Source organism: Phyllostomus discolor, chromosome 3 (assembly GCF_004126475.2).
Source record: "Phyllostomus discolor isolate MPI-MPIP mPhyDis1 chromosome 3, mPhyDis1.pri.v3, whole genome shotgun sequence".
Lineage (NCBI taxonomy): Eukaryota > Metazoa > Chordata > Mammalia > Chiroptera > Phyllostomidae > Phyllostomus > Phyllostomus discolor.
In genome coordinates this window covers 61,915,713-61,940,062 of record NC_040905.2, presented here as the reverse complement: position 1 = coordinate 61,940,062, position 24,350 = coordinate 61,915,713, and the positions used below count along the sequence as shown (strand labels likewise).

Below are 24,350 nucleotides of genomic sequence, written 5' to 3'. Positions count from 1 at the left end.
CCCCTATTGCTCTCCCCTGCCTGCCCCACCCACCCCCGACTCCCACACTCAATCCCCACCCTATTGTCCTTGCCCATGGGTCCCTGATACACGTTCCTTGACTAGACCCTTCCCCTTCATTCCCTGTTATCCCTCTCCCTCGTAAATGAGCAAATAAATCTCAAGTATGATAAATAATTTCACTCAGGAGGTTCACTTTACTAAAGTAATTTTCACATTCTAAAATCTTAAGTATTCTTTTGTGGTGCCATTTTAATAAAAATATGAACAAGTGTTATAACTAGCATATAAGAGTTAGTAGAATTAAATGAAAACAAAATCTGTACATTAAATTAATGGAAAATGGTACAATAATGCTACCGCATAAAGATAATTTAAAATACCTTGTCTTTTTTTTTTAAGGGCAATTTTGTTGTTACAGAACGCAGAAGACCCAGTTACCTATAACGATACAATTAGAAATTATGGCAGATTGTTATGGTAAGCATATTTTTCCCATTAATTCTGTGACTGTACTAGATTTTTCTGGTGAAGGCTGTGGGACTATTGAGGTGGTGACCAGTTTCTGGAGTAGTGAGCTGGTGACATTCCTGCAGGATACATGATTCCCACAGTCTCAGGCTGTGCTAACAGTTTCCTGTATCTGTAACAACACCTAACTCCAACGGGCTTTATAAGGAGCAGGTTTAGTGCCATGGTTGTGGACTGTATAAGAGAACATTTGGAAGAGAGGCAGTTCTATCTCTAATAGTAGAAGCCTAGTTAATTGGAAGAATTATATTTATTCTGATTTCCTGTATGGTTTTTTAGGGAGTGGACATTAGGAATTCAGAAACATTCTGAATTATTTTGAAATAGCACATAAAAATTTCTATGTGTGTACATTTTGGGGGTAGAGAGGGAGTCACATAGCTTCCTTCAGATTCTCAAAGATTTCTGGCTTCAAAAAAGGTTTGTTTTTTTTTTTAATTAAAAATGAATCTAGCTGTTTTAGAGGAGAGAACTAGGACCAGAGAACAGGTGTTATGGGAGGAAGGTCTTTGGCTCAAGGTAAGGAAGCACTTCTCAGATTGAGAGCTTCTTCCAAATTGAATGCATTTATTCATAAACAATCTAAGGTAGCCTTCTTCCTTCCATCAAAATATCTGTCAAAACATGATTTTACTGATTTTTAAATTTTCACCTTTATAAAGTGAATTTTAGAAGCAAAGATTGCTTGTATTTTTAGTTCCCATCCATACCCACAGGATTAAAAAGATTTTATGAAAATATTTCTAATAACATTAAAAATAGAAAAGGTTTCTGACTATAGTGATGGATACTGAATAAGAATATGAAAGATACAGTATAACTATCCCAGGATGGCAGCTGAGCTTATACAGTTTCTCTTCATTTTTAAATAAACAAAACAAGTTATTTTTTGATATTATAAAGTATTATATATAATACCACATATAACAGTTTTTACTTTCGTTCCTAATAAATACAGGAAAGGTAATGTATAGTTTTGTCTGTGGAATTTTAATGTATCTATGTGCCCTCTAAAAAAAAATGGGTGTTCAGATAAACAGTGTACACCAGAGGTGTCAAACTCATTTTCATTGGGGTCCACATCAGCCTTGCGGTTGCCTTCAAAATCCGAATGTAGAGCTCCTTGCCCCTAGTTAAGGAGTAGTTACATTTACACAGTCCTAAAATTACATTCGGCCCTTTGAAGGCAACCGTGAGGCTGATGTGGCCCCCGATGACAATGAGTTTGACACCCCTGGTGCACACGAAGGCTGGGTTTGATGCCGACGTGTTCATGACTCGTTAAGCTCATCAGAGATACTAGAACCTTACTTATAGGAGTAATATTTAACTAATGTATTAAGCTTAAATATTTAGAATTTTATATAAAAGTCAACTTGAAATTCTTTTATAATTGGGATTTTAATTCAAGTTTGTTTAAAAAACGTGTTTCAATTTAGCAAAACTGGCCATTTTCACATTATTTAAAAGAAGCAAAATGTGAAGCAAAATCACCCTCATACATCCTATGAGAAATAAATGATATGCCTTCTATTTTAAGTCTCTTCTGCAGCTTTAACTCTGATAGATGAAGTTATTAAAAGAAACATGGTATAATAATGTTCTATATTTTGAAGATGTAAGCCAAAATTATTTTTCATATTAAAACTAAGTTATGTTTTGTTTCTTAGTGCCATTGGTGAATATGATAAAGCTATCCAGGCTTTTAAGTCAACACCCCTGGAAGAGCTAGAAGACATCATCGGTTTTGCATTGGCTTTATTTATGAAGGGTCTGTATAAAGATAGCAGCAAAGGTGTGTATGTTTTTTGAAGCCGAAGGCCACATCTTACTTTTCCAGGGCTGAGAGAAGTTTGATCATGAAGACCTTACATAAAGAAAGATACAGTATTGAGATGGGGTAGGGGTTGCAATCTGACTAGGAGTCAGGAACAATACTAGTCACTTTTTATCTGTTTTGCCATTTAGTAGGGCATTATGATGAATAGTTCTTATAGCAGTGTCATGAGGTAAATTTTATTTTCATTATTTAGACGAGGAAACTGAGCCCAAGATCACTTATGGTTGACATAGGAGTTAGCGTTTGAAAGCAGGCCTTTACTAATTCACAGTGCTTAAATGTAAATTTTTGATGAATGAAGACCTCAACTTTTGTTAGTAATAGTATATTTTGTTTTCTGCAAAAGTGCTAATTGAGTACATGTGCACATACATGGGCCCAGCCTCTGTGTGTGCAGCTCACTGAGAGGATCTGTTGTTTGGTCGAGTTGTCGGTCTGCACACGGGGGTTTTGGTGCTCTCTCGGTGACTGCCAGCCTCCACTTGTTCTGCAGATAGTGGCTGAGACCTCCCTCCCTCCAGACGCTGAAGTTAGAAATTAGGAAACGTTGCATAATAATCCTAATGATATCCCTAGAATCACCTTGGAACAGCTAAATGAAATTAGATTATAAAATTTTATTCCTGAAATCAGGGGAACAATAAGATAATATTTTAGTTAGATCTTTTTTGAAAAATAGAATTAGGAAAGGAAAAATCTCATAGTTTATCAGTTAGGGTTGCTTTTATATTGTTTTCTCTTTGTTTCTATCCCTATGTAACAGCCTATGAGAGAGCATTGTCTATTGTTGAATCAGAACAAGACAAAGCCCATATCTTGACAGCTCTGGCAATAACGGAGTATAAACAAGGAAAAATGGATGTAGCCAAGACACTGCTGTTTAAATGGTATGTATAGTTGATATCATTGCTTAATATGACCAGTTGTTTAAAGATTGGGTTCAAATTTGGATCAATGTAAAATGAAGACCCTAATTTTTAAGAACTTTTTGATGAACAAAAGGGATTGGACCCCCCAAGTTCTGAACTGATAGTCATGGGTAGAACTAAAAATTATGGCTTAATTCTTAGTCCTGGATCCTTCCAGTCCTTCAGAATCATCCTGCACCTCTGTTTTATTTATTTTTGAAAAGAGTAATGGATCACCTAATCTAGTAGGATCTTAAAATTTTAATGAAGGCAGTTGTAACTGCTTGTTTTCTGGCCTTTTGTGTCCTGAAAGATTTTTTCCTCTTTCCTTTTCAGGTTAACATGATAAAGTTCATTTAAAATTGAGTCTTTTTTAAAAAACAAATGCTACCAATACAATAAAAAAATGCTACCAATATAATTTGTAACTATTTCTATATTTTTGGCATAAGTTAAAAATAATAGCCTTGATATATGTGGTTATTTTTACATGGTATTTTTTGACTTCTGGAATTTTTTTTAGAATGTTGATCTTAATTTCTTCAAAAACAGTAAACAATATATGCTATTGGACAGTGGCTCTCAGTAAGTCCTTTCTTGGCATTTTCAGTGGCACGAATCCTCATGGTACAGAGTTGTCCCCCCATTGCAGGAAAATTACATCTCTGTCCCCCACCTGCTAGATGCTAACAACACTCCTCAGTCGTTGTGAAAACCAAAAATTACCTCTGGGCATCTCCAGATTACCACCCTCCCTTACATACCATGTTCAGAGAACCCAAATTTGCAAGTGACTTGGGGGCAAGAATCTTAGAATCTTGTATTAGAATCTAATACATTTCTAATGTATTAGAAACAATGAGATGAGTGTTAGGTTAAAACAGTAACCAAAATCATTTTTTTTTACATTTTTTAAAATTTTAATTGTTGTTCAAGTACAGTTACCAAAATCATTTTGGACATTGGTAAAAGTGGAGAAAAATAATAGAATATAATCTTTTCCTTTTCCTATTCTCTTATAAGAAGGGAAAAACTTTTACTTTCTTGTTTTATGTTGTTACATCCAGGACTAGGTATTTTATCTGATTTATATTTCTTTGTTTTTGATTCTCTGCATATCATCTTTCAAACTTAATACTTACCAACTGTTCCCTCCCTGCCCCTTGGCATGTAACTATGAAAAATCCTTTCTATGAAAAATTCATTTTCCAATTCTTTATCAATCTTGCTTGACATGCATATGTTGGGAACTAAGCAGTGTCCTAGGTGCTTATTTAAGGAGAATGAACTTACATTCAATATATAAGGGGAAAATGTCCGGTCACCAACTTCACAGAACGTATCATATTGAATGACTGCATGTAAAGCCACTGGAGCATGGTACAAGACAACATGCAGTTACTGAGTGTTCAGCACATGTAGCTCAATGGGATTTAGTTATTCCAGTATTAATTTAGATTTTTGTATATTGGTATTAGAGTAGATAGGGTTTTTTTTTCCTTTTGAATGAAGCTGCAAATGAGAATTTCTTCTTTTACCATCAGTATTGTAATTTATATTTTACTATGTGTTTTTCTAGTTTTGCCAATATACAGTGCAGTTACTGGTATTGATAGAAATTGACATTCTTCCATATTTGAACTTTTACATCTCTTAACCCTTATTGTAAAAAGTTACTATGTATGCTCTGGGTAAGTGGATAACTCCAGAGCTGCCTATGAAAATTCATGATTTTATACCTCTTTGTCAAAATTAAATTCTAAGCATTTTGTTTCCCCCTCCCCCAAAAACAGTAAAAAGATATAGTGGTAGGTGGATAATATTTTGTAATGTTTTAAAAATTACTATTTTCATAAACTGTTTAAAAAGTATCTGGAAGTTCCTCTGTTTTTTTTATGGTATAACATTCATAATTACTGTTCAAAATACTAAGTTTGTTTTGTAAAACTTAGATGTAAAGACCAGAAAAGAAATTTGGTTATTGCTGCTCTGTGAAAGGCCACTGATGCTTTTAAAGGCTTCACATATTCAGGGAAATTGCTGTCCCAAGAAGCCAAGCAATTTGTTCTTATATTTACTTAAAGCTGGGTTTAATTTGGTGGGTCTTTTGAGTAAATTGCTTTTTCTACTAAATGTTAAATAGGTTTTAATAGTTATAGAGTACTGTGTTCATGCTAATTGCCAATTAAAAATATATTTACAGCTCTATCTTAAAGGAGCCAAACACAGAGAGCCTTCAAGCCCTGTGTGCTCTAGGGTTGGCGATGCGGGATGCTACACTGTCAAAAGCAGCACTTAACGAGTTGCTGAAGCACATCAAACAGAAAGACAATGATTATCAGAGGTGCCTTCTTACTTCAGCAATTTATGCACTGCAGGGCCGCAGTGTGGCAGTGCAGAGACAAGCATCTAAAGCTGTTCACAGGTAAATTTGGGCTTGTGAACTTGGGGTCTAATTATACTTGATGTGGTGGTCTTTAACATTTGTAACTTACTAAGAATATAAAATGAGGTGGTAAGCATATACATTTGGAAACCAAAATGTGGCTTTATGAAACTGTAGAATCAGCTGACTATACATATTATTTTACCTATGAAGATTTTCCTTAAAAAATTCAGTTAATAGAAATAGAGAACATCCCTGCATGGCTCAGTTGGTTGAATGTCAGCCTGCAAAGCCAAAGGTTGCCAGCTTAATTCCCAGTCAGGACACATTCCTGGGTTGCAGGCCTGGGCCCCATTTGGGGCCTGTGAGAGGCAACCAATTGATGTTTCTCTTACACATTGATGTTTCTTTCCCTGTCTTTCTCCATCCCTTCCCCCTTCTCTCTAAAAACAAATAAAATCTTTGAAAAAGACAGAGAGAGAACAGAAATTTTGCCCTTCCAAACTTTGTTTTAGTATGGAAGCCCTTATGAATTCTCCAGTTTGTGATGTAGTCAGTTTGTTATCTGATACTGTCCATTCTGGTGGTCTTAGGAATATTCTGGCCACATAAGCATTCATTAATGTATTCAAAATTCGGAAAGTAGAAAACTGTTATCACTAGCAGCCATGCTTGTTCATTTTCAGCAGCAAAGTGTTATGTCAGTGGCTTGCTTTCCTTTCACAATTCTCACCTCTTTGTGTTTTCTTTGCGTACAACATACTGCATTTACTTAACCTTTCTGAATTAGATCTCATGGTTTTGTAATCATCATGCTGCTGATTTTTTTTCTTATTTTTATAAGAACTGTTGGTGTATATAAGAGGTATAAAATGTGTTTTCTAAAAATTAAGACACTTTCAACCACAAATGGACATTATATGGACTTGTTTTAGATGTCTAAAGGATTTTAAACTTAAGTACTAAATAAAATGTTGGTTGCTTGCACTTTTTATGGATAAAGTAACTCCCATGTCTCAGCTCTCTCTCTACCTTTGATGATCTCTGCAGTAACCCTGCTGATCCGGCTCTTTGGTCTCTGTTGTCCCGAGTGGTTGCTCAGCATGCTCAACAAAATGCAAAGGTGAGTAATGTTTTAAATCATGGCAAAAAAAATTAAGTAAGTTGTGATGTGGTAAATAGTATAATTTTAAAGTGGTAGCATTATCATTCTAAAAAAATTAATTAATTTTTTAGCAAGGGAGTTCTGCTATTTAACCAAATTTTCCATTTTTTATTCAATAAGTATTACATTGAGTTTCTGCCACCTACTCTTGTGCTGCTTTGGGCACTGTGGACGACACAGAGAATCAGGCGGGCTCTTTTGAACACACACAGATTATGTTAATAGCCATGTGATGAGGTTGTGCTTGCCGTGTTGCCATTTAAGAAGTATTAGCTATTGTACTTTTGAATCCCAAAAGATAATTTTATTTAAAAGCTCCTTAAAGATAAAAGGAGCACTAGAACACTGCTAATGTTTAAAGATGTAAATCTAAACATGGACTCATTAATGTTCTATGCAGGGGATTACATACTGTATTTTAGTTCATGAAAGCCAGATATTTTCAGGAGTCTAGAAAGTTTTTTTTTTAGAAAGTATTTTTTTAGCTGCTATGGTTAATATGAGCTTTCATTGCTTCTTACTTAATTAGTTGATAAACAGTGATGGTAGTGAATAGGTTTTGAATGCTTACTACATCTGAAAATTCCAGTATCTGAAGTCTCTGTGGTCCTGTGTGGGTCAACCCCACTTGCTTTCATCTGAGATGGCTTCATTTCTGTGCTTACCTGATTGTGCATACTTGAAAATTCTGTGTGGAAATAATGTGTGACCTAGGATGAAGGTACCTTTCTATTCATAGAAATTGTACTTATTTCTGCCAGGTACTTGGGAGGACTCCCAGACTGGAACACCTTAAAGAAGGTTTAGAGCTTGAGGTTTCTGGGCCAAACAGGCTACTATGTGCCTGGGTTTCAAGGTCACTTGAAGCCTGATTTACTTCTGATTCACCTTTAACCCAAGGGTATAGACCCTTGGGGTCTCAGCTTTATAACTCCCCCTCCTTATGTGAGCCGTGGACTTTGATTTCTGACCCACTAGCCCATGGGTCCTTCAAAATGAAAATTCAAATTTGTTAGAATCTGCAAATGGCAGAAGTGGCTTCCCTGCTTACTTATCTCCCTGGATTCCAGTTTTAACCTTTAGTTTTGACCTGGTAAGACCTTAATATCTTTGTCAGTTATTCAGTGCTTTGAAGCATACATGTTTTTTAAATCTTATCCCAGTGCTTCTCAAGCTTTAATATGCAAAAAAAATCACCTGATATTCTTATTAAAATTCAGGTTCTGATTCACTAGGTATGGGATGCAGCCTGATAGTCTGCATTCCTAACAGCTGCCTAGGAAGTGCCAATTCTGCTGACCATACTCTGAGTAGCAAAGCAGCATTTTTATGTATTTTGTCATTTGATCCCAACATATGAAGACAGCACAATTAATGTCCATTTTATAGAGGAGGATGCTGGAGACAGAGAGATTAAATAACTTGTACAAAATCACAGCTAGTGGTTATGGTGATGGGTTATCCCACATCTAAATCCTGAGTCCTTTTTCTGCTCTGCTGTGTTGTCTTTCTTCTTTTTAATCTATCTTCTATTTGTTTTATATTGACATTTTTAAAAGTTCATTTTTAGCACTTTTTTGATTTTTTTTGAAATTTTATTGTTCGAGTATAGTTGTTTGCTTCCCCCCCACCACTCCCCCCACCCCTAGCCATCCCCCTCTCCCTCCCCTGATTCCACCCCTCCTTTGTTTTGTCCATGTGCCCTTTATAGTTGTCCCTGAATACCCTTCCCCCTTTTCCCCTCATTATCTCCTAAATAGTTTTGAAAACATTTCTGGTACACTTATACACTTATACACTTCTGATATAAAATGAAGACTGCAGTATACTTCTGATTTAAAATGAAATCATTCTCATTTCTTTCCCAGGTAAAACATCTAATTGAATTTTTAAAAATGAAGTGTTTCAAATCAACTTTATGAAACCTGTCATACATGTTTCTCTCATTTTAGTATTGAGCTGATTATTGAAGCAGTGATGAGCCTCATGGTCCTCTGAACTTCATTCATTTTACTAGGGATTATGGAAGTTTTTAAACTAGCAGTTTTTTTTGTCTACGGCCATACCACCCTGAACGCGCCCGATCTCATCTAAACTAGCAGTTTTTTGTGGAGAAACTATGTTAGTTTATCTTATAATAGGTTTTGTGGTCTCTCACCCTGGCTATCTCTCTTTCTCTTGCAGTCTTTCAAAATCTTTTATATTGTTAGAAAATATGTACATTTGTGTGGTATCAGTGTAAAATCATAAAACTTTTAGATCTGTACTGGGTAGAGTTGAAATGATTATAGTAAAAAAAGATTTTCTTTTATAAAATATTAAACTGGTCTTTTAAAGTAATAATAAGTTGATACTTAAAGGAGTTAAGACATTGTGAATGTGATGAAACTGAACCTTTCAAATGATTTAATGGAGATTTTATCAGTCTCAATTTTTATTATTTTGTGAAAGTTTATGCATTTGTTTAAATAATCAGTTCTTTTCTATTATAGGGAGGTGCTGTAGCAGGAAATGTGGCTCACATTCTGGACTCAAATCATGGAAAGGTTAGTTTGCCCCAGTAAAGGAAATGTTCTGCTTGGTAAATAATATTATTGATGAAAGAATAATTCTTCTTCCTAGGCTTAGGGGTCATATCATATCCAATAAAGTCATACTTTTGGTTACTTTGAAAGCTAGGGAACTATAAAGAGAATTGCCTAATACCCTTCCTTTCTCTTACATAGAAGGCATTACTGTACACTGCAGTAAATCAGCTGGCTATGGGAAGCAGTTCAGCAGAAGATGAAAAAAATATTGCACTGAAGACCGTTCAGAAGGCAGCGCTCCTTTCTCCAGGTGAATATAATATAATTTCCTTTGTTAATTAGGGTTCTGTTCCTCTTTCATTTGTGATTTAGGGGAGCAAAGTTTGTATTTTTATGAAATAAGACAAGGGAATGTTAAGAAAATATTTGAAAATTTTACATATAAATATTTGATTATCTACATTTGGCTGGTGATAATTAAGAGGCAATCAATTATTGAAGCAGGTTTAAAGGACTGTCTGCTTAAAGATAATTTACTACCTATTATTCAAAAGCTGAATTAATGTATTTTCAGGAAGTAGTTTTATTTACATTTTCTGTCAGGCTTTTTAAATAAGGTTTACCTATAGCTACTTATTAATGCATGAATATATTTTGTTAACTTTTTGTGTAGTTAGCTCCTTGAGGATTGGAAATATGTCTTCCATGGTTAGAAATGTCGAGGTGCTGGCCTCACCTGCACTAGCTTTTCCTAGCTCTAACCAGGTGTGCTGTATGCATGTCATCCATCACAAAAGGTACTGAGGAATTGCATATGGACTGCATCAGCATGCTCCTGCTACCACAGAAGGCTAGGATGTCTAGCAGTGTAGGGTTAAGAGATGTATTCTTACATACTATTATTTTTAATATGAAATATAGCATTAAATAATTTATTCCCCAGACCACATCAAACAGTTGTTAGACTAGAATGCAGTTACTTTTGGACAGGGACTGTTGGGAAACAAATTTTACAAAGAACAGATTGAATGTTATCTTCACAGTAAGTGGTAAAGGTCCCAACTAAACTGCAGAATATCTAACATATCACACATTGTTTTATAAAACAAATAAATAGACGCATATCCCGTTGCTTATTATTTCTTTCATTTTCAAAATAATCAGAACAAAAAGTGACCCTCAACATTTAAGTTTCTTACACATTGGGTATGCTTCTGATTTTTGGAACAGTTTTCAAGCAAGTATTAGATGGCATTACTCTGAATAATTCTTATTGTTGATCCACAGTTATAGAAGATCTGTTAGCTTTTAAGTGGCCTAAACTTTAGAGAGGTAATATTGCCCAAATAAGGTTCTCTCTAATGATGTTTTCTGATTTTCCTATATTATCTGGAGAAATACATACTTAAGGAAGCAAAGTCATGCTATAAGATGCTTATAACGGGGACCAAGTGTTGAAGATGAGTTACCTGCTTGAGATTTGTCCTTGGAGTCCAGTGGAAGTGAATATAATTGTAGTTACGTGTAGAAGCTGTACACCTAGTCTTTGTAGATCTTTAGTTGAATAAAGTAAAGTTTTGATAGATGGAACTCCAATGGATCTTTTCAGAAATTTAAATATAATCTCAAGAATTTAGAATTTAATGGAAGGAAATCCAATTTCTGCTAGATTTACTGTTTCTGTGATATTAGAAGTATTTTTACCAAATGATACCTACAAATTTTTTATATTTTATATATATATATATATATATATATATATATATATAGTATTTATATTATCACTTCCCTAGGGAATTTGAGTTGCTGATTATCTATGAAAGAGTTCATAAAAACAGCAATTCTTTTTAATTGTGACAGAAGAAATATCTAGCAACTAATGTCCATTCCCCACACCAAAATCTAAACAACAGAATACCCTAAGTTTCCTAAAAGGGTTGTTCAGTTAATCTTAGGAGTAGATCACTGTTCAGAAGTTGAGTCCACTTCAGCTGGAATCACAGTACTTTAGACCTGATAGCATGCGAGCCATCATCTAGTTCAGTTGCCTCAGAAAAATCCCAGAGGAAAAGCTGCCACGTAGCTCGTGTCATTGGTAGACCTTAAACCCAAAGCTCACACTAGGTCATGTGCCTTCTATTATACAGTAGTCAGATCTTATCATAAATTCTAGGGAATGGCCGCCATTGCCTGATTCTGGAATTTGTGTTATTTAAGATAAGGTAGTTATCTGGGGTAGAAATTATTTTGTAATATAGAGATATATAATTTTTTATAAAAGCTTTTGATCTACATAAGATTTCTGTGATTCTTGTGCTCATAGCAATAATACTGTTCATCTATAAATGAAATATATAGGCTTCAGACTTTCAAGGAGACATATACTGGATAGGGCAGTTAGGGTAAGAAAAAATAGAAAACTAAAGCTAAAAATGTATGCTTAAATGACTTTTCATTAACTAGCACCCCCTTGTGGAACTTTAAAATTATCTATTTGTTTTTTAAGGGTAGCAGGACTTAAATAGTAACCATTGAAGTGAACTGCAAAATATTCTCTATAAAATAAAAGACCAAACAAATTTAAAAAACGGAAGGGGAGTTCCACATCCCCTTCCAGCCTTTTTCACAGCTACCTTTCTTAAAAAGAGGAGTCTATACTTGCAATCTCTATTATTACTTCTTCAACCTACTCTGTCAGTCTCTGCACGCCGCCCCCCGCTTGCATCCCTTCCTCTGAGGCTTCTATCAAGATGTGAGGAAGGAAGGGAAGATAAAATGAATGAAAAAGTATATAATAATATAATTGCTTCACTTAGAATGAGAAACTTTTTTACAATAAATTTTAATCACAATATGATAATTTTGTTAAAATGCTAACATAATATTTTTTTATTGTTGTTCAAGTACAGTTGCCTCCATTTCCCCCCACTATTCCCCTCCACTCCAGCCATCCCCACCTCCCACCTTCAATCCTGCCCCCCTTTGGCTTTGTGCATGTGTCCTTCATACGTGTTCCTGACAACCCTTCCCCTTTTTTCCCTCTGTTATTCCCTCCCACCTCCCCTCTGGTTACTGTCAGTTTGTTCTTAATTTCCATGTCTCTGGTTATATTTTGCTTGTTTGTTTTGTTGATTAGGTTCCACTTATAGGTGAACAAATACCATATGATCTCACCTATAAGACAAAGTGACTTTCATGCCTGGCTGTCAGAATATAGGTAAAGTGAAGTTGTCTTGAGCTTTGCCTTTGGCTCAGACTTTTCTTAAGAACTGAGAAATGGTGGTGTGATCTTGCTTTCCCTAAGACTGCGCCTTTGAAACATGGACTGAGAGCATGAGTGCCTGTTTGAGATTTGTCCTTGGTATCTAATGAAAGTGAATATAATTGACCTTTCCACAGTAGCATAGTAGTCCAGGTAAGTGAACTAACCAGCTTTAGAAGAAAAGCTTAATAGGATATTTCTCATCCTCTGATATGTTTCACAGAGATGGCAAATCTTAAAGGATGAATGTAGTAATGTATCTTCTAAAAACAAGTATATTTAGTTTCCTTTATGAAAATGGAATTTTTCTAGGTATAAATAATTTTTTCATGTGTTTATAAACTCTCACTTTTGGTAGTTTTTCAGCAATATTAACAAGGCTTCTAACTATATTCCCTGTGTGTAGGTGATCCTGCTGTCTGGGCTGGACTAATGGCAGCCTGTTATGCTGATGATAAACTCGCTCTGGTGAACAACACTCAGCCAAAGAGGGTGGATTTATACTTGGCACTGTTGTCTGCTGTTTCTGCTTCAAGTAAGTTTTAAAAGCATTTTATAATGATAAATGCAGGATAAAAGACTCAGAAGAATACTGCCAAAAGGTAGTGGGAACAATTAGCTGTACACTAAAGGCTGTTATGGTCTCATCTAACGAAGTTTACAAATAAGCCTGGAAATGGTCAAATCATTTTTAAGAAGCTGAACATAGGACAAAACTGAAGAACATTATAGAAATACAAAAATATCTAGCCTTAAGCAAGATAAAATTCACAATGTCTGGTATCCAGTTAAAATTTAATAGGTATGCAAAGAAGCAGAAAAGTACCACCCATAGTGAGGAGAAGGCTCCATCAGTGGAAACAAATCCACAAACAACACATGCTGAAAATCTCTTTGGAATGTGATGGACTGTTTAAAGCACGTATGGTAACAATAGCACAAAAGCCAGGAGAGAAAATAGAAGTATTTTGTTGTAAAACTTTTGTACTGTAAGTGAAGCAGGGTTATATTACTTAAAGATAGACTGTAACAGGTTAAAGATGAATACTCTAAACCTTAAAATAGACACTAAAAAATAGAGTTATAGCTAATAAGCCACCAAAGTAGATATGCTGGAATCATAAAAAATTATTCAAAAGAAGAGAAAAAGGGAACAGAGAATAGGCAAAGCAAATTGTAAAACAGTAATAATGTATTAGAGTTAAACCCAGCCATATTAATAATCAAATTAAATATAAATGATCTAAATACCCTAGTTGAAAGGCAGAGATTGTCAGATTGGATAAAAAAGCAAGAGCCAACTACTGCCAAAAAGAAACATACAGACAAAAATGTAAATCTGTATTTAAATGTAAAGGTAAATAGAACCTAAAAAGTATAAGGATGAAAAAAGATACATACACTATGCCAACAGTAATCAGAAGAATGCTAGAGTGGCCATGTTAACTTCAGACACATTAGAAGTCAGGACAAAGAACATTGCAGTGATTAGGAGGGTCATTTTTCTATGGAATCAACTTATCAAGAGGACATAATATGGGTCTACCTCATTGTGTTGCACTTTGCTTCATAGCACTCTGCACATACATGTGTTATTGTGTTCTTTACAAATTAAAGGTTCAAGACAACCCTGTGTTGAGCAAGTCTTTCTGTACCATCTCAACAGCATTTACTCACTTCATATCTCACATTTTGGTAACTCTTGCAAAATTTCATGATTACCGAATATGTTATGGTGATCTGTGATCAACGATTGTTGACATCACTATTGTAGTTATTTTGGGACACCACCAACCATACCCATGTAAGATGGCAGACTTAACCAGTAAATGCGTGTGTTCTGACTGCTCCACTGACCCTCCTTTTCCCCATCTCTGGCCCTCTCCATGGATCTCTCTATTCCTTGACATCCCACAATATTGAAATAAAGCCTCTGAGGCCTAGGGTATTATTGAAATAATAATCCTACAATGGCCTCTGAGTGTTCAAGTAAAGGGAAAAAATCAATTTGACAGACTTTATTGTCTTATTTTAAGAAATTCCCACAGCCACCCTAACTTTTAGCAGCAAGCACCCTGATTAATCAGTAGCCATCAATATCAAGGCAAGAATATAGGTAAAAGCCAAAAGATTACAACTCACTGAAGGCTCAGAAGCTGATTAGCAGTTTTAGCAATAAAGTATTTTTAAATTAAGGTATGTACATTGTTTTTTAGATACAATGCTATTGCATACCTAATAAACTACAGTATAATAATAACATAACTTTTATATTCACTAAGAAACCAGAAAATTCATGTGACTCCCTTTTGGAGACGTTTGTAACTGAACACATAATAATCTCTGAGGCATACCTGTAATAAACATTCAGGCACTGATTAACAGAATTGTAAAAAACATAAAATGTACATTGTATTTTATAGTAAAATAGCAGAAAACATGAAGAATTTGGAGGGGAAATGCATGGAGCAGAAACTTACAGATAGAATTGAAAGGAGCAATAGAAAACTCCACAATTATAGTTAGAGGTTTCAACACCTTTCTTTTGATAATTGATAGAACAATTGTGCAGAAAAATCAGTAATTATATAATAAAGACTTGAACAACACTGTCAACTAATATGAACTAATTGGCAGTGGTGGTACACTTCTAATCACTGTAGAATGCATATTGTTGTCAAGTGCACATAGAACATTTACCCACATATATTCTGGGCCATAAAACAGATCTGAATAAATTGAAAAGGATTCAAGTCATACAAAGTATTATGTTATTTTAATATAATGGAATTAAGTTAGACATCAATAATAGGAAAATATCCGGGAAATTCCCAAGTATTTGGAAACTAAATACTATAGTTCTTTTAAATAATCCAGATTAAAGAATAAATCAGAAGAGAAATTAGAAAATATTTTGAATTGAATGAAAATAAATATCAAAATTCTATGGTCCTACTAAACCACTGCTTTTAACATTAAATGTCTGCATTGGAAAATAAGAAAGACCTCTAATCAGTGAGCTGGCATCTACCTTAAGAAACTAGATAAAGGAAGAGGAAATTAAATCCAAAGTAAGATCACAAAGAAATAACAAAGAGTAGAGATCAATGAAATAGAAAACAGAAAATCGACATTTACCATGTTAATGTTGTGAAAGATGCCAAAGAGTATATAGTTTATGATTTCATTATAAGAAGTTTTCAAATACAGAATGGTCTATTTTGACTGAAAATGATTAGTGGTTGCTTAGAGACACAGGATAAGAGGAGGGGATGCAAATTGGAGACAAAGGAGATTACAAGGGGCAGGTGGAGACTTCTGATGATGATGAGTGTGTTCATTGTCTTGACTGTGGTGATGGTTCACAGATGTGTGCTTATGTCAGAACTCATCAAGATGTGTGCTTTGAATAGGTGCAGTTTATTGTATGTCAGTTATTGCAATACATCTCTTTATGTTTTCCATGAATTACTTTTACTTTTAGTATAGATATAGTGATTTTTAATATGTCACAAGTATATAAGGTCTTAAGTTATTTAATACAGATATTTCCACCATGATAGGAATATCCTTTCTCAGGATAGTCTATGTCATTCCAGTGGTTCATGTGAGTTTTAAAAATTGTGTGTGCATAAGTCTTATTGTCATACTTATTAGCAACCAGTTACTCCTCTGAGAACACATTATAATTTGCAGAAAAAGGAAACAATGACATTTTTTGTCTATAGTTAAAGACAAAGAATTCCTTGGAAGTTACCATGAATCCCTTGAAAAGTGGTCCCTGTCCCAAGCTGTCACCGGTCTGGCGGACACAGGAAGAATAGCTGAAGCCGAAGCCCTTTGCACAAAGGTATTGTTATGGATTGTTATGGATTTGCCCTTTGAGATTTATGGATTCTTGTCTTATTTGGAAACTAATTTCAAAAATAAAGTGCATGTTATTTAAAGAGCATATGGTGGTGGTTGGGGGCGGTAGTGGTGGTAATGATGATAGTAATGATGACAATAACACCCAGCATATTGAGTACTTACACAAGCCAGTCACTGCATTTAGCAGTTGGTATTTGAACTTCACAACAATCCTGAGGGCAAAGGTATTTATAATTATCCCCATTGTTACAAGTGGGAAAACTTGGGCTTAGAGAAGATAATTTGCACAGGAGCTCACAGCTATAAATTGATAAAGTTGCCACGGGAATTCACATTTGTTTGACTGTAGGATTCAAGCTCTTGATAGATGATAGATAAATAGATAGATAGATAGATTAGATAGATAGATAGAATTAAGGAGACAGTACTTTTCTTTGATTTCTGCTTATTCCCTTCAGAATAGTTTTTATATACCTGAATTATAGACTCTGTGAGTAAATTCTAATTAGCACCTTACCAGTCACATAGTAAGTGCTCAATAAATATTTACTGAAGGAATATATAAGTTTCATAAACCTACTCAGAAATAATTTATTGCGGTAGGAAAGTTTTAAGCATCACTTTTCCTGAAAACATCATGTTTCATAAATGTTTACCCAGGAGATTGTATTGTCTTCCGAGAAATATTTTTGAAAGAGCAGTATAAATTTTTCAGAGATAGAAGAATGGGTCTTTGAAGATCTCTCCAGCCCCTGAATTCTCTGAAAAGCAGAGTAATGTATTTTATCTTTTATTTAAGAAATTCCACTTAAGCTCAGGGCAGGTTAATATTTTATAGTGAGAGTAATCCTAAATTGACAGTTGGCTATGCTCTGTCTGACAGAGTAACAGATACTTTTATGAACCTTTACTTGTCATTTTATTGTTCCAGTCTCTTACTTAGAAAAAAGCAATTGTGTACATTTCAGGAATAAATACATTTAAGACTATGACCTAATTAGTAAAAAAAATAGAGAGAAACATGTTATTGAGGGACAAGCAATAAAGGAAGAAATATTTAAAATAGTAGTGGAAGGACTTGTATAGAGAACTTCAAGTTCTTTCATGTATATATGGAAGGAGATACATATATAAAATACACATGTGTATGTATGTATGTATTTCAGGGTGTAAATAGCTTGGGGAAACTCCCGATGTGTACAAAGTCTGTGCCTGGGGAAGGACACACAATGATATCTTCATTAAGAGATTCAGAAAGGAAAAATATTAATAGATCTTTCCTTTTTACATACAGTTGTTTCTCCAATAAGAAATAGTATCAGCCTTCATTGTTAATTTCATATTTTCTTAGTTGTTATTTATGTTCAGAACCTAAAGTTCTTAGGATATCACCTGAGAATAAACCAAGTAAAAGGGACATACTACCGTATTTTGCTATATATAATACGCACCCATGTTTTCCTGTGCACCATACACAGGATTATTATTATACCCATGCCATGTAACTGTTATATCCATGTATAATGCACTTCCTTATTTTCCCCAAATATTTGGGCAAAAAGTGCACATTACACATGGAAAAATGTGGCAAATCTAAAATGAATGACCCATAAACTACAATAATAGTATTAACCAATTTAAAGATTATTTATATGTAGAATTTGATATTTCCAAGATGTTTAGTGTTTTATTTATTTTACTTTTGCAGTTGTTTATCTTTTTAATAAGAAAAGGGAAAATTTAGATTTTTTTCCCCCAGCATGGAGAATAGCTTTATTGCCTATTACATTTCATATTTAAGGACCTATTTGATATATTTCTATTTGGGGTTTAAATTTTAGAACTTAAAAAGTAACCCTGATCAGCCAGATGTTATCTTACTTTTGAGACAAGTTCAGTGTAAACCACTCCTGGAATCCCACAAGCCTCTTCCGGATGCCGTACTTGATGAGCTCCAGAAAACAGTCATGTCCAACGCAACCTCTGTTCCAGCTTGGCAGGTAAATCTTCTCCTTTCTCAACATGAGTCCTGAACTAAAATACTCTGTGATATTAACTAAGGTCAGGTTATGCTCCATTTTTATTTGTGTTGCTTTTAAACTCACCAGAAATCTCATTTGCAAGATTTAAAGGGTGTTACGATTAGAAAGCAGACATTTACTATGTCAATGCTGTGAAAGATGCCAAAGAGTTTATACTTTGTGATTTCATTATAAGAAGTTTTAAAATATGCAAAGTGGTCTGTTTTGACTGAAAATGATTAGTGGTTGCTTAGAGACACAGGGTAAGAGGAAAGGGTGCAAATTGGAGACAAAAGAGATTACGAAGCAGCAGGTAGAGACTTCTGATGATGATGAGTGTGTTCATTGTCTTGACTGTGGTGATGGTTCACAGATGTGTGCTTATGTCAGAACTCATCAAGATGTGTGCTTTGAATAGGTGCAGTTTATTGTATGTCAGTTATTGTAATACATCTCTTTATGTTTTCCATGAATTATTTTTACTTTTAGTATAGATATAGTGATTTTTAATATGTTGCAAGTATACAAGGTCTTAAGTTATTTATTACAGATATTCCTACCATGATAGGAATATCCTTTCTCATGATAGGATAGTCTATGGTATTGCAGTGGTTCATGTGAGTTTTAAAAATTGTGTGTGCATAAGTCTTATTATCATACTTATTAGCAACCAGTTACTCCTCTGAGAACTCTATTCTTTGAGAAGACTATTCTGTCCGCACTGAATTGTAGTGATGCTTTTATCGTAAACCAGGTGACTTGTGTATGTATGGGTCCGCATTCAGGGCTCCCTGTTCTGTTCCATTGACCTATTTGTTTATTCCTGCATATAGCTTTATAATCAATTCTGACATGTGGTAATATTAAGACCTCCAACTTTCTTGTCCCCCTAGTTTGTCTCAGTCATTTTAGGTCTTTTGCATTTACATATAAATTGTCAATTACTTTCCCTTCTAACTTCTCACTCCACAAAAACCCTGATGGGATCTTAACTGGAATTGCATGAACCTATAGTTTAATATGTAGAGAAGTGGCAAAGTAATGCTGTTGAATTTCTCTATCCATGAATGTGGTATATCCCTCAAATTATTTAAGTTCTAAATTTCAGCATGTTTTATAATTTTCAGTGTAGAGGTCTGTTATATTTTTGTGCTAAATTTATTTCTAGGTTTTTGTTGTTCCAATGAAAGTGGTCTTTTTTTCTATTAGCTTCAAATGTTTAGGAATGCCTTCCATTTTTGTATGTCAACCCTGCAACAACCTTGTTAAATTTACTTATTCTTTTGAAATGATTTTGAGTTTTCTACATACACAATTATGTCATTTGCAAATGAATGATAAAGTTTTACTTTTCATTCTGATATTTTTATATTTTTTCTTATAATGTTGCACTGTTTAGAACTTTGAATACAGTGTTAAATAGAAGTGGTGATAAGTGAACATTCTTATTCTCTACCTCAGGAAGAAACATTTGATATTTCATAATTAAGTATATTAGCTGTAGGTTTTGTAGTTATTTTTATCAGGTTAAGGTGGTTCTCTTCAGTTCTGAATTTTTTAAGAGAGATTTTTTTTATCACAAATGGGTGTTGAATTTCATCAAAAATTGTATTGGTATGTACTGTAATGGGTTTTTTTCTTTATTCCATTAATATTGTGGGTTACATTGATTTTCAGATATTAAAACAGCTTGCATTTTCAGAAGATGTGTTATTATTTTACATGTTGCTGGGGCCAATTTGTTAATATATTTCCTTAGAATTTTTGTACTTCTATTCATGATAGAGTTTGACCTATAATTTTTAATTCTCGTAAGATTCTTGTTAGATTTTGGTATCTATGTTGTTACTCCCTTTTGTTGCTGTTGTTTTGTTTTCTGAAAGAGTTTGTGTAAGAGTGACATTTCTTTAATGTTTGGAAGAATTCACCACTGAAGCCATTCAGGCCAAGAATTCTCTTTATGGGAAAGTGGTTTTTTTTAAAATTGCAGATTAAATTTCTTTAATCGTCATAAGACTATTAAGATTTCCTGTGTCTTTAGTTTTGTTGAGTTACAAGGAATTTGTCCAAAGTTCATCTCAATTTCATATTTATTGGCATAAAGTTGTTCTTATATCTTCTTTTTTTATAAAATCTGTAAGGAGTTTCCCTTTTTCAGTCTAACTGATTATTAATGTTTTATATTTTTTCCTGTTAACATAAGCAATTTTATTAACTTATGAAAGAACCAACTTTTGTTTTGATATTATACTTTCTTTATATGTTATTGATTTCTTCTGTTACTTACTTTCTTTGGATTTAGTGTTTTTCACCTAGCTTCTTGAGATAGAAATTTATATTATAGGTTTTTCATCTTTTTCCAGTATATGCATCCCACGAGATTTTATGTAGTGCTTTTATTGTGATTCATTTAAAAATGTGTTCAAATTTTCACTGGAATTTCTTCTTTGATGTGTGTTTTCTTTTTTCTTTTTCTAAAGCATGCTGCAAAATTTCTAGTATATGAAATGGTGGGAATATTTTAGTTAGCTTTTTGTTGCTGACTTCTAGTTTAATTTTACTTGATCAGAATATACTTTGTGTGATTTCAGTTTTTTGAAATTTGTTCACACTTGTGTATGTCGAAGCGTATGGTCGGATTGGTAGATGTTGCATCCACTTGCAAAGAATGTATATTCTGCAGTTATTGAGTGTAGTCTTCTAAATATGTCATTTAAGTCATGCTGGTTAGTTATATTTAAGTTTTGCATACCCTTACTAACTTATTCTCTGTTTCTTTTATCATTGTTGAGATAGGTGTGTTCAAATCTCCAACTGTGATTCTAGATTTGTCTATTTCTCCTTTTATTTCTGTAAACTTTTGCTTCATAAATTCTGTGCTATTAGATATATACAGATGTAGGAGTGTTATTTTTTCTTATTGAATTGACTCTTTTATCTTTATGAAACAGCCACTTTTATCTCTTAATATTTCTTGAAGTCTGCTTTTTTGGATATTAATGTAGCTGTACAGACTTACTTTTGGTTAGTATTTACATAACATATCTGTTTTTACATTGCATTTTGATTTTGTTCTTGACTTGCCATTTTAGAAAACTTTTTAAGACTTCATAGTAGGGTTGACTGGTAAGCTGTTGCTAATAGATTGGCCAAGAATGCTAACCTCTTTTTTGACCTGGGATTTTAGTTTTGGGGGCACAAAACTTACCAATAATTTTTAAAAATTCAACTTCATTCAAGTTTATTGAATTTGTTGGAAGTGGAATATCACACTGTGTACTAAACTGAAATCTTTTGGGTGCTTCTTTTTTTGTTTCTCAGTGGCTGGCACACATATATCAGTCCCAGGGAATGATGGGTGCTGCAGAGATGTGTTACAGAAAGAGCCTGCAAGTCGCATCCCAGCAGGGCAGCTGGAGTGGGAAGCTCTCGAGTCTGCTGAGGCTAGCGCTGCTTGCGTTGGAAGTCTGTGTGGTAAGTTCATGTTATAATTATAATCATGAAAATTGATTCTTTTATTTTTTCTTTCAGAAGAAAGCTTTTTATATAGTGATATCTTACTGAGTTCCTGATGTTTCATTGCTGTCTATTGCGATCTCTGGATAAACTTTGTATTTGGGCTCTTGGTGGACATAAGAGTAACATAAACCCATAGACTCTAGCCAGACCTTCTCAGTGTTTGGAGAAAAAACCCAAAGATTCCCATTTTAAGTTGGATTATGTCAGAATATACATTTTTTATTTAATTTAGAATCAACACAGTTACTCGTATGTCAGAAAGATGCCAATAATTAACATTTTCACTCATTTCTCAGTTCAGTTTGACATTCTGTAAGTAGTGTCTTATAATTTTTGACCTGACACTCTGTTTTCCAATACCAAGATAAGCTTATTAGTCTTGAAGCATTATGTGCTGGTATGGAAAACTCTTCAAAATAAATGTTTAAGTGGATGTGTGGGGAGGCAAACTACACACAGTGTCTATGATATCTTAGTTGAGTATATTATGTGTTTTTAAGAGTCTGTATCTCAAAATACCTTGAGTATGTATTGTGTACATGCTTGTAGGCACATAGGAAGATATAAAAAGATATAAAAGAATCTTAATGACAGTTACTTTGGGTAATATAACACTGGAGGCTTTTAAGGGACAGTAGAGGAGGATTTTTAATTTTATTTCCTTAGTGTTTGAATTTATCTTATGTGGATTACTTCCGTAATTCAAAGATAAACTGTCATTTTTTTTGTTTTAAATTATTAGAAGAAATTGTCCTAGACAGGCCTGAATTCACTCATACTTTTGCCATACTAATCCATTGTCAGCATTGCGTACCTGTTTTAACTAGACAATTTGACAAGGAAATATAAGAATTAGGACTTTTTCACTATGGTGCTGTTAATGTACAGCACATTTAATAGCTCTGTAGGTCAGGGGCCCTGTTTGGTCATCTTTGCATCCTTGCTGCACCCCCTCTGCCTATGCCTAAGGGCTCCTCATAAATGATTTTTTAATAAATGGGCAAAACACTTCCAGCAAGATGGAGGAATAGGTGGACGCACCGTACCTCCTCGCACAACCAAGAACAGAACAACAATAATTTACAACAGTGATTTGCAGTCATAATATCAGAACTGTCAGAGGATTTATCTAAATGGAAGTCGGACAGCCAAGAAGTTGAAGTAGACCTGTACATCCAGACTGGTAGGGGACGACAAGCCGAGCGGGCTGGCGCGGGTCGCAGGCATGGGTAGGTCGGGGGAAATTTGGCGCAAAATCGGCGCGACAGCAATCCGGGCGTGAGAGCGCAGCGGTGCAGCGGTGATCCCTGAGTACGCAAGCAGCGGCTGGGGGAATCAGTGGGGCAGCGATTGTGGACCAGGGTAGAGCTCACGGCCCAGAAGCCTAGGGAAGTGTCTGGCTCCAGGAGTACAGAACGGTCGCCATTGATCCCTCCTGCCCCCGCTCCCGCCCCCGCCCCCACATATAACGTCACAATCTAGCGACTGGGGCATCCAGCCCCGGTGAACACCTAAGGCTCCGCCCCCTACCATAACAAGAGCGACCAGACCAGAGAAAAAATAAATAAATAAATAAATAAAATAATAGGAGAGACAAGGAAAGACAGAAGACATGTTTCCAGCAGAACAGATCAGTCCCCCAGGACTCATCCTTTTGAGTGACCAAGAAATAGCCAATCTATCAGATGCACAGTTCAAAACACTGGTGATCAGGAAGCTCATGGAACTGGTTGACTTTGGATGCAAATTACATGAAAAAATGCAGATTACCATAAAAGGGATGCAGGAAGATTCACAGAGGAGAGCCAATAGTGAAAGGAAGGAATCTGAGTCTCAAAACAACACAGTGGACCAGAAGGAAGATAGAATCAACCAAGCAGGAAAGCATGATGAAGTAAGAATTCAAAAAATCGAAGAAAAGCTTAAGACCATCGAGGACACCTTTAAATGTTCCAACATCCGAATTATAGGGGTACCAGAAGGGGAAGACCAACAAGTGGAAAAGTTATTTGAACAAATAATAAAGGAGAACTTCCCCAAACTGGCAAAGGGAACAGTCTTCCAAGAAATCCAAGGAGTGCAGAGAGCCCCAAAGAAGTTGGACCCAAAAAGAAACACACCAAGGCACATCATAATTACTTTAGCCAAGGTAAAAACGAAGGAGAGAATCCTAGAAGCAGCAAGAGATAAAGGGACAGTCACCTACAAAGGAGTTCCCATCAGACTGTCAGCTGATTTTTCAAAAGAGACCTTACAGGCAAGAAGGGGCTGGAAAGAAATATTCCAAGTCATGAAAGACAAGGACCTACATCCCAGATTG

The 24,350-nt window shown here is 34.8% G+C and overlaps 1 protein-coding gene across 4 annotated transcripts in view; it reads left to right on the top strand.

Moving 5' to 3' along the window:
- TTC37 (tetratricopeptide repeat domain 37) overlaps positions 1-24,350 on the top strand; it is a 79,039-nt gene that overhangs the window by 45,957 nt on the left and 8,732 nt on the right. For all 4 annotated transcript variants that reach the window (XM_036020554.1, XM_036020555.1, XM_028509993.2 and 1 more), the window contains 11 exons: positions 403-480; positions 2,202-2,326; positions 3,135-3,258; positions 5,483-5,704; positions 6,716-6,788; positions 9,323-9,376; positions 9,557-9,668; positions 13,027-13,155; positions 16,349-16,470; positions 18,332-18,490; positions 21,833-21,985. In XM_036020554.1, coding sequence (XP_035876447.1) covers positions 403-480; positions 2,202-2,326; positions 3,135-3,258; positions 5,483-5,704; positions 6,716-6,788; positions 9,323-9,376; positions 9,557-9,668; positions 13,027-13,155; positions 16,349-16,470; positions 18,332-18,490; positions 21,833-21,985 — 1,351 coding nt within the window. The remainder of the gene's footprint in view (positions 1-402; positions 481-2,201; positions 2,327-3,134; positions 3,259-5,482; positions 5,705-6,715; positions 6,789-9,322; positions 9,377-9,556; positions 9,669-13,026; positions 13,156-16,348; positions 16,471-18,331; positions 18,491-21,832; positions 21,986-24,350) is intronic.